This window comes from Marmota flaviventris, chromosome 17 (assembly GCF_047511675.1).
Source record: "Marmota flaviventris isolate mMarFla1 chromosome 17, mMarFla1.hap1, whole genome shotgun sequence".
NCBI lineage: Eukaryota > Metazoa > Chordata > Mammalia > Rodentia > Sciuridae > Marmota > Marmota flaviventris.
In genome coordinates this window covers 34101010-34111562 of record NC_092514.1, presented here as the reverse complement: position 1 = coordinate 34111562, position 10553 = coordinate 34101010, and the positions used below count along the sequence as shown (strand labels likewise).

Sequence of the window (10553 nt, the reverse complement as noted above, 5' to 3'; positions counted from 1 at the left end):
CATCATAGAGGTCTTCAAGCTCTGGTTGAGGATTTAAATAGCATTGGAGAATGGTATTTACAATGCTTTCACTATCATTATATCTTGGCAAACCTTATAAATTAAGGCTTATATTTGCCCTGTCTTTTCATATGGAACAATTAATAAAATGACTGTCCTAGGGTCATTTAAGCCCTTGATGAAGTAGAAACTAGAATCCACATCTCCCAAGTTACTACCTTAGTATTCTGTCTTACACACAAACGAATCACCCACTGAAAATCTATGTAGGTATCCTTGATGTTCAGGGAGTTTAAAACTTGCTGAGAAATTATTAGCCAGAGCAGGAGGCCTGGTTGTTGAATAAACAGAGCTGCTGCTAGTTAGTGCTCAAAGACCAGGCTAGATCCACAGAAGTGAGGCAACAATCAGGGAGTGCACAATGTGGGAGAGGCTCTGTTAAACTCCACAGCAGGTAAGCATGGCTCTGTACACAGAGGACTTCGGAAGACAAACAACACGTATTTGTCTATGAAGATTTAAGAAATAACATTCTGGTGTTGCAGGGAGACTGCAGTTTATTTACTATTCAGAGGCAAACAAGTTTGTTAAACCGCACTAGTGATATACACAGGGCAAGCTTGCCTTATTATCAGGGAAGGCAATAGAGTAGAGAGGGCTGGGAATGTGGCTCAAGCAGTAGCGCGCTCGCCTGGCATGCGTGCGGCCCGGGTTTGATCCTCAGCACCACATACAAACAAAGATGTTGTGTCCACCAAAAACTAAAAAAAAAAAAAAAAGGTCAGAGAGACTTGCTGGTTTTTTTAAGTTATCGACACAATACCTTTATTTTATTTGTTTTTTTTATGTTGCTGAGGATCGAACCCAGGGCCTCACACATGCAAGGCAAATGCACTACCAACTAAGCTACAACCCCAGCCTGGAGACTTGCTTTTGATTCATTAATGTCTTTCATTGTTTTGATGAAATTTCATTTTACCTTAAGAACTTTAGCTCTTCCAGGATAGTTGTGACTAGAGCAAAATTACTCAAAAAAATGGATATCATTTTTTGTACTGGGGATTGAACCCAGAGGCATTCTACTTCTGAGAGACATCCCCAGTCCTTTTTTAGTATTTTGGGGTTATTTTGTTTGTCTGAGACAAGGTCTCACTAAGTTGCCTGGCTTTAAACTTGTGAGCCTCTTGCCTCAGCCTCCCATGTCACTAGGATTATAGGCCTGTACCACTATCCCCAGCTACTGGTATCATTAAAAAATACTCTGGTCACTTTGGTAGGGTTTTTTTTTTTTTTTTAAGAGAATTTTTTTTTTTTTTTTTAGTCTTTATTTTTTAGTTTTCAGTGGACACAACATCTTTATTTTTTTATGTGGTGCTGAGGATCAAACCCAGCGTCCCACGCATGCCAGGCGAGCGTGTTACCGCTTGAGCCACATCCCCAGCCCCGGTAGAGTTGTTTTTAATTAAAATCTTTATTGTTTTCCCAGCTTCCAGTATCCAGGTCAGGTCTGTGATCTCTTGATTCTAAAAGCCAAAAAACAACCAGAAGTCTTCACAACTTACCGAGCTTTCAATTCACAGACTCAGATGAGAAAACACCTTGTCCCTTTGTCCCCCATGGTCCTGGGGATTGAACCCAAAGCCTCAAGCATGCTAGGCAAGCACTTTACCACTGAGCTACACCCCAGCCCTGAGCAAAGATCTTGTATCTGATCCAGGCCACCCTCACTTCTTGGCACATATTTTCTCCATGGTGAATGCCAAGGGTGGTCTAACTGGAATATCCCAACATGTAGATTTGCTTTCTGAGACATTGACTGCATTTCTGGGCACTCAGATCCTCCCACTGAGTGTAGTAGAACTCAAGCCTTCCTAAAAATAATCTTTATACATTGTGATAACAAGTGCAAACAACTTCTGATGTTGTTTTTATGCTTGACTGTAGAATTATAGATCTCTACTGGTGGTGGTAGGAAGTTCTACTGAAGTGGCCAGATGTATTTGTTTGTTGAAGCAGGAAGAGAAATTCATGCTAAAGTTCATTTCTAAGAGATGATAACTTGGCATTACTAAAGGTTTCTGACTGACAAAGGATCTTGTGGTTTGGATGGAAGATGAGTACCAAAGAGTTTCTGACTTGGGTGGTTTTGAGGTTATACATAAAGACAAGATGACACTTCCTGCATCAAGACTACTTTTCTTACAGTATTCAAGTCTTAGAAAGGATATCTTCATTCAAAACAGATGATGTCTTCTGAAAGAGAGAATTTGGTGCTTTGTTTTTCATACTATTGTCGCCAGCCAAACCATTCTGGAAGCCTATATATAAGTACATAAACTAAATCTTCAGGAGAAATTATACCTTAGCACAGTCTTGATATCAGAGGTGAGAACTTAGCAGAACTGAAAGTAACCTTCAGGGGCAGTTGTCTGCTTCCTACATTTTGATCCCCAAGTGGAAACAGGACTTGGTTTCTACTTCTGAGATAATGTCTCTCTTAAGTCATCAGCTGCTTTTTCCTTTATCATTTGAAGATGTTAATAAAGAGGCCAAAAGGGAGGCAAGCAAGAAGACCTGAGAGGATCTCTAAAGACTCAACACATGAAAACACCAATTCAGTGGTACTTTTTTTTTTTTTTTTTTTTTTGGTGATGCTGGGGATTGGGCTCACACATGATAGGCAAGTTCTCTACCACTGAGCTATAACCCCAGTCCCTTCAATGGTAATTCTTAGAGATTTGTTTTATTGTTTTGCTTCCTTAAACTCAGAACCTGCCATTTTGTTCAAGGGACTACACCTCCTCAGAACAGTGTGCCTGGGTCTCCTCCAAATTCACTTGATTAGTTATTTACCAAAACAGAGCCAATCTGGCTAAATGACAGGGTCACCCAAACCTTTCCTGCTTGAACAGGAACTATACTTTCTTGGCAATAATGAACTTTTCAGCTTAAGTCTTCAAGCAGTGATGGGCAGAGATGAGAGAAATAGCTTCCTGGGATATGCAGTGAGCACATCTGGCCTGAGGGACATAGAGGAAATATGTTTTAGGATTTAGGTAACTGGGGCCTAGGGTCCTGGGGAACTAATGGAACCTGAACTAGAGCTATTCTGACATTCCTCTGAGAGCTTAAAGACTGTAACTGTACAGTGGTAGAGCACTTGTCTAGCATATGTGAGGTTCTGGTTTCAATCCCCAACACTGGGGGCAGGGGACAGAATCTAAAAACAAAACTAAAAAACTGTAGGAGTGGGCATAGGTGATACACACCTGTTATTCTAGCAACTTGAAGGCTAAAGCAGAAGGATCACAAGGGTTTTGTTTTAATATTTTTTTTAGTTGTAGATGGACACAATACTTTTATTTATTTATTTATTTTTATGTGGTGCTGAGGATCAAACCTAGTGCCTCACACATGGTGGGCAAGCGCTCTACCACTGAGCTACAAGTCCAGCCCAGGATCACAATTTTGAGGCCAGCTTCAGCAACTTAGCAAGACTCTGTCTCAATAAATAAATTACTTACTTAAAAGGCTGGGGGTGTATCTCAGAAGGGGTGTGCTCCTGGGTTCAATCCCTAGTACCACCAAAAATTATAATAATTGTAAATGCAAAGTATGTACATTCCTCTCCTCTGTAAGCTTTCTTGCCTATATAAATGGAAAAGAAAGAAAAAAAACCTAGATAAATTTTTAAAAAATTAAAGAGAAAGGAAAATCAATTCTCTTGATGAATCAGAATCAGAATCAGAATCCTGTGCTTTTTGGTCTAGAGAAACTACCCAGATTTTTGCCACCAGGGAATCATTAAGCCTTAAGGTTTAAAAACCATTTGGCTGCTTACCATTTTGCAGCCTTAATGGTTGGTCCAAAGGCATATGGGACTCCAGGACCCTAATTAACTGAAATCCCCACTGTACCAGCTGTCAGTAATTCTCCCTTAGCAACCCTTTACCAAGGCTTCGGTTCACCAACGACAGACTGACTCTTTATATTCAGTTTCTTATATCTCTTGCTCAGATATGGTGAATGAATGTGAAAAAAAAAAAAAAGGAGTGTGAAGGAGGAGGAGCAAGGAGTAGGAAGGAGGGTGATCATTTTTTCACAACAGAATATTGTGCCTTGGACAATTGAGTTGTATTTCAGTTTAGATTCTTGGAATTCAGAGTCTTTTCTTATTTGGTCTAAAAGAATAAGACTCGAACAAGATTATCCATACATGGTATCAGGGCCCTAGGAATAACTCATACCAAGCTTTGGGTTATGGCTTTTGGCATAAACATCTCTTTAAAATTGTTTTGCTGTTTGTGAGGTCAAACAGATGCCCTCTTTCCATTTATAAAATAAAATTGGGCTAGAGGCATGGCTCAGTGATAGAGTACTTGCCATGTGTGAAGTCCTAGGTTCAATCCCCAGCCCTGCAAAATCAGTCAATCAATCAATAAAACTTTGGGAAATGCTTATGAATCTTAACAACTCATGGAACCAAATCTCCCCGTAGTCAACAAAATTGTAATGGCCTAATCAAAACCAAGATATGTAGATCGGTCTATATGCCATATCTTATTTTACTCTGGTCTTCGGCATTGTTCTCATAAAATCAAACACCCACTTAGAGTAGTCAGGTTCAGAAAGAAGCTCTTCTGCCTTTACATGGATGGCCTTTTGAATAATTGAGCAGACAAAGCCTGGTAATGGGAAACACTCATAAATCACTGCAGAGTCAGCTCTAGTCAACCTCTTGGTGCTTTGTTTCCTCTGGTTCCAGATGTCTCTCCTGGTTCTAGAAAAGGAGAGGCTACTAGAGTCAGAAAAGGGAGTAACTAACCAGAAATCCGAAGTTATAAGGTTTATACTATCCACTGACTTAGAGAAAGCCCACATCTCAGGAGAAAAACAGCTTAGGCTGGGACTCTCTGGAGGAATCCCCTGAAATAGAATTGGAGGGAGCATCTGAGGTGCCTAAGTGTCTGGCTACTTAACCCACGGTCTAGTGGAGCCTTGAGACCAGGGGGTGAGAGCACTTTCTATTCCTAAAATGCCTGTGGGATCACTCTAGTGAGACTTGAAGGCCTAGGCTGGATCCCCAGATCAGCCCCATTCCCAGAAGAAATTTGTGGAACTCCTCTCAGAGACTGGACCTCAGCACGCAGGAACAGGACTTCACATTCTCACCCTTGCCTACCCTGGCCAACGCCAATGTTAGCACAGCACTTCCTGCCTCTGCTGACTCCTCAGACTCAGGTCAGCCTGAAGCAGCCAAGCAACTCTGGGAGCCTCTTCCCAGCTGCTGATGCATGAAGTCAGAGCAGAGCCACAACCACAGAGCACATGAGGGAAGTGGGACCGAGACACAAACATCCTGTCCTTTCTACATCAAGTGGCTCCAACTCAAAAATCAGTCACTAAGCTGATTATTTATGTGGGACAGAGTGGCCCAATGACATGCAACAACTCATCTTCTGTGTAGTCATGGCTAGGAAGGAGGCAGAGTCCATGGACTTCAAAGGTGCTTATGAAGTTGACTAGCACTGGCCAGGAGGAGCAAAAATATGTTTCTCAGAGCCTGGGCAGCAGTTCTGCTCATGGTAGTGAGCGCAGGCTTGCTGGAAGTTCCATTTCTTTCCACAGACCAGTTAAAAAGACAAAGGACAGAATTAGGAGCAAAGAGCTGCCCTGTTCAATCCTTACCATCTTTTCTCGACTCCACCATGCCCCACTCTGTTCTTCCTTTCAGGACCAGAGGCTTTCCTGCCCTGGCCTTACCTTGTATATGATCTTTTCCAGCTAAAGGTCTCCTCCAGATTGTAAGAGGGAGAGACCTCCCTCTTTTGCAGGGCTCCCCAGCGACGCCGGCCCCCTAGGAATGATGTTCGGCGCCTGTTCAGCCCTTTCATTTTTTCTTCCATTCGGAAGAACTCAGTCAAGGCCCTAAAGGACTCCAAGATGACATCGTGGCTCCAGGCTGGTAAGGGCTCCTGCCGCAGGAAGCCACAGTGGCCTCCATGGCGACTAAGCAGCAAGAAGAAGTAAGGGTTGCTGTGGAAGAGTTCGGTGGGCAGAGTGTGGTCTGGGGGCCCACACACAGGGTCATCAGCACTGCAGATGCACAGTACAGGCACGGCTGCCTCGTCCACATCCCGGAGAGGGTCATTGCGGTCCCAATAGGTATCCCAGCTAATGGGGAAACTCTTGGTGTGGCAGAAGAGGGTCTCCTCAAACTCTCGCAGGGAGCGGCTCCTGAACAGCTTGCTGGTGTCCACTGTGTCTTCCAGGGCTGTGGCATATCTGGCAGCAGAAGTTAAATGGGGAAGGAGGAAAAGAAGAAGAATCAGGGGCTGGGGTTGTGGCTCAGTGGTAGAACACTCACCTAGCACGCATGAGGCACTGGGTTTGATCCTCAGCACTGCATACAGATAAATAAATAAAGGTATTGTGTCCATTTACAACTAAAAATATTAAAAAGAAGAAGAAGAACACCAGGCAATAGCAGAAGTTGCAGAAGATCAGCTTACAGGACAGATTTTGGCCACAGAGACGTTTTGACTATATAGTGCTTTTAAAAATTTCCACTTAATGGCCACCATTTAAAATTAGGCTATATTGCAGCCAGGCACAGTGGTGGATGCCTTTAATCTCAGTGACCTGGGAGACTGAGGTAGGAGATCACAAGTTCAGAGCCAGCCTTAGCAACTTACCAAGGCACTACACAACTTAGACTCTGTCTCAAAATACAGAATAAAAAGGGCTTGGGATGTAGTTCAGTGGTAAAGTACCTCTGAGTTCAGTCCCTGGTACAATAAATAAAATTAAAATTAGGATATATTGTATAACATGCTGATTTCTGGCCTCTCAGGGCAAATAGAAAGATATGGTTACATGGGCTGACTATTCCTTCCTGTGTCATAGTGCCTTCCAGGCCTGTCATTCCCGGCATTACCTATCCAGTCCCTGTCCAGCCCTAGAGCCAGCATTTAACTTTGCAGCTGCTGATCTACATGAACCACTCTCGTCCTAACATCAGCTTCAGCCATCTCCAGGGAACTTGTTATGAACTGTTGTCTCTTGGACCTCTCCTAGAAGAACTCACTGGCTCAGACTATCCAAAATCAGTACGTGACACCCTTCTCCCTAACCAATCGCATTTTTATTGCACTAGTTGTTTTTATATTTTTATACTAATATGATTTTCTGATAACAAATCAATGTGACCTTGGTCAGGAACACGTGGGACAGGTATTCCCAGAAAGTACTAAGTGGCAGAAAAAACAACTTGGAGTGTGATTAATTTACTGAGTGTATTCCCAAATAGGGGCCTGAGACCAACTGTTTTGGGGAAAGAGACAATGTTGCTATTTCTAGCTCCTTGCAGGGGGCCTTGGGTCCTACTAAGGAGGCCAGGATTGACAGTTCAGTCCTTTGGGTGATTCATCTAGCCTTAGCTAGCTGAATTTAGACATGTATCTCCTGCAAACATTCAAAGATGTTTGCACTGACATTTCAGTCCCAAATTTCCATGGAAGAGCAGTTCCTAAAGGCACAGTTTTCCTCTACACTTCCTTCCCTCTGCCCTCCAGCTGGTGCCCAGGGTTGGCATTGGTGATGGTCATTTTGGAATGGAAACTATGGCAATTAAGCCAGATCAGAGCACATTACCCCTGGACTGCACCAGCCCTCTGAGTTGCCATGGCAGCACTTCTGGCTGTTTTTCAGCTCAGGGTTTGACCTTCACCAAATAGAAGGCAAAATGGGGAAAAGGAAAGAGATCACCTACCCAATTCCAGCCTTTCACTTTTCTTTTTTCCATTTAATGATTGGGAGGTGATCATTAACCCCATTTGACTGAAGGGGAAAGTGAGTCTTAAAGGGGTTAACTGACATGGAAATTCAGAATTTGAACCTAAGCATGTCTGAGACCATATTCCAGGTATTTCTGCAACGACATCCTGTGGCCATAATGCCTTTGATCTCATTTTGCCATCTCCTAGAAAAGACAGGGAATATCACTCAGGCTTTATCAGTGGAAAGTTTCATCTGTCACCTGTCCGGCCCTAGAGCCAGCATTTAACTTTGCAGCTGCTGATCTACATGAATCACTCTTGTTGGTTCATGGTTATGTTGTTCTCCTTTTGAAAATTAAAAAATAAATATTTTTAAAAAATGTAAAATTAAATGTTGAGTACATGCCTATGACATTTGTCAAGTCTAACAAATTTGAATAAATCAAATGCTGCCATGTTTCTGATTTCTGTCACCTCCTGGCTCAGAGACTGTAAGTAAACATTCTGGAAGATAATGGATTGAATTGCTTTCAGAGCCCTCTTTGCTGATCTGTGGCGCTATGGACAAAGTGGTAAATGTCGGCTATCACCTCTGCTTACCCACAGGCGAGGTGCTCAAGTTGCTAGGACACCTGAGGAGGAGATGTAGCATGGGGCCCGGCCAGAAGTCCCTGATCTAGCAGTGATGCTCACTGACGCCATGAGGCCACCTGTGGCTTTGAAACTTGCTTCCCTGGTTCTGACTAGACATGGGGTTTGAACAGCTTTGGAACATGTGTAAGAACTTTGCCCAAACTGGCCCACACCTATTTCCATACCAGGCAGAACACCCCTCCACCCGGCCTGTTCAAGACCTCTATTTTCCCCCTGCCCTGCCCGTCTAGGGCCTTCATTACCCACCTGCTGAGGGCGATCTTCTGGTGCAGCAGGAACCCGCGTTCGTAGGGCCAGGGCAGGCCGGCCTCGAACCATTCTCGACAGCGCAGCACTGGCGAGATGCAGGCGGCGCCTGTCACGTAGCTAGAGGAGCCGCACTCACCCAGGTAAGACAGCAGCAGCGCCGAACCTGAGCCTTCGCTCACCGCGAACAAGGGGGCCGCCGGGTGTCGGAAGCGGATGTAAGTGACCGCCTCCTTGAGGTCCGACGGGTCCCCGAAAGGCTGTAGCCGGGGACTGACCAGAGGGCAGCCGTGATGGCCGCGGCGGTGGAAGATGACCGGGTAGTAGCCACGCTCCAGGGCAAGCAGACAGAGGCCGAGTACATTACGGGTTAGGCGCCCCCACGCATTGGGGATCACCAGCAGCACAGCGGGAAGACCCCCAGCGTTGGTGATCCGGCGGCCCCGGGGGCAAGGTCCTATGACCCAGTCAAGAGCCACCAGCCCGTCGTCCGCCAACTGCAGGTACTCCCGGGCCAGCTCAGGCCCGGGCCCTACGGGCAGGACGAAGTGGCAGAGGGTCTGCAGGTGTGGACCAGAGAGCCAGGAGCGCGGGCCGGTCTCCAGCGCAGCCGAGCGCCTCAGGGTGCGCAGTAGGCACTGAGCCAGCGCAGACGGCTTACAGATGAGGCTGCACCCGCCGGGCAGCGGCTCACGTCCGTCGCTGAACTGGTCTGCGGGGCCTCCGCTCTTCACCTCCCTGTGGTCGTCCTGAAATAGGGCCCCGGGCAGGGTCCTCGCTCCGACGGCGCGCCTCCAGGGGCTCTGGAGCCGAGGGACTAGCAGGAGGAGCAAGGCGAGCGCAGCCAGGAACAGCGCGAGGGCGGCGCCCCACGGCGGCATGGCGAGGCTGTAGAGTCTCTGGCGGGCGGCGGGCGGCAGGCAGCCGGGCAGTCAGTCCCCTCTGCGATCTCCCCGCTCTGCCAGCGGCTCCGCCCGGCCTCCAGCGGCTGCCCAGGGCCCTCCCGCGCCAGCGGGCGGGCGCGCTTCGGATTGGTCGCAGCCCCGCAAAGGCAGCCAGTTCGGGTCGAGCTCCCCTCTCCCGCCCCCAGCCCTTTGTACAGGGATTGCGAGAAGCAGAAGCAGAGGGTGAAAGGAGTTGGGGTTAGAGGGAGGGAGTGAGGGCGCGCCGGCGAAGCAGGAGGGACTGGGGTGTTAGTAGCAAAGACCAGGGAAGACCCGGAGGCTGAGACTTGGGGACCGGGGGCGAGCATCGGAGCCTCCTGCTCCGGTCCTTCCATCCTATGAAGTCAGTGGCTAGCACGGGAGACTGGTCTCTGTGCCTTCGTGGGCTGCCGTTGAGGAGCTGCAAAAGCGAGAAGTGAATAACTCGCGGTTCGGGACAAGGGCTCTAGAGTTCCTGCCCGCCTGCTGCAGCGGCGCCCAGAGCCACCGAACACCCTCTCTCCCTTCCTTGGCTGCGCTCTCTGACCTCGGTGCTTGTCTCGGCCCCACAGGCCCAGCAACTGCGCAATCACTCGGCAGGGCGGGGGATACCGCACCCGAATGGAGAGGGCCAGGGCCAGGGCGAGGGCCAGAGCGGCCGTCGAGTCCTGGACGAGAGTTTGCGGCGGGAGGTTGCTTCTTCCCTTACAGGGCGCTGTCCGATTGACGACCGCGGCCCACCCGGAGCGAGGCTCCTTGAGAACTTGGCCTCACATAGAGGAAATCCTCAATAACGTTCCCCAGGAAGAAGAAACAGGCCCAAGCCTCCCCCAATAAGTTGAGGAAGAGGCGGGCGAAGGGACACGGCGAGGACAGACTGGAGTTCCTTCATCAGCCCAACATTTGACAATTAATGGCGGGAGGTGGGGGGGAAGAAGGCCCTTGTAAGTCA

General features: G+C 47.3%; 1 protein-coding gene across 1 annotated transcript; it reads right to left on the bottom strand.

Annotated features, from left to right (window-relative positions):
* Positions 1-686: 686 nt before the first annotated feature.
* Positions 687-9683, bottom strand: Abhd15 (abhydrolase domain containing 15). The gene is made up of 2 exons (XM_027924526.2): positions 8679-9683; positions 687-6285 (listed from the first exon to the last, which is right to left on the bottom strand). Exons 1-2 carry the CDS (start codon positions 9557-9559, stop codon positions 5760-5762), a joined length of 1407 nt encoding a protein of 468 aa, XP_027780327.1. The 5' UTR covers positions 9560-9683; the 3' UTR covers positions 687-5759.
* Positions 9684-10553: the final 870 nt, after the last annotated feature.

Coding starts and splice junctions, on each gene's coding strand:
- Abhd15 (XM_027924526.2), bottom strand. CDS start 9,559: ATGCCGCCGTGGGGCGCCGCCCTCGCGCTGTTCCTGGCTGCGCTCGCC. Junction 6,286..8,678: donor CAGAAGATCGCCCTCAGCAG/GTGGGTAATGAA, acceptor TTCTGCTGCCAG/ATATGCCACAGCCCTGGAAG.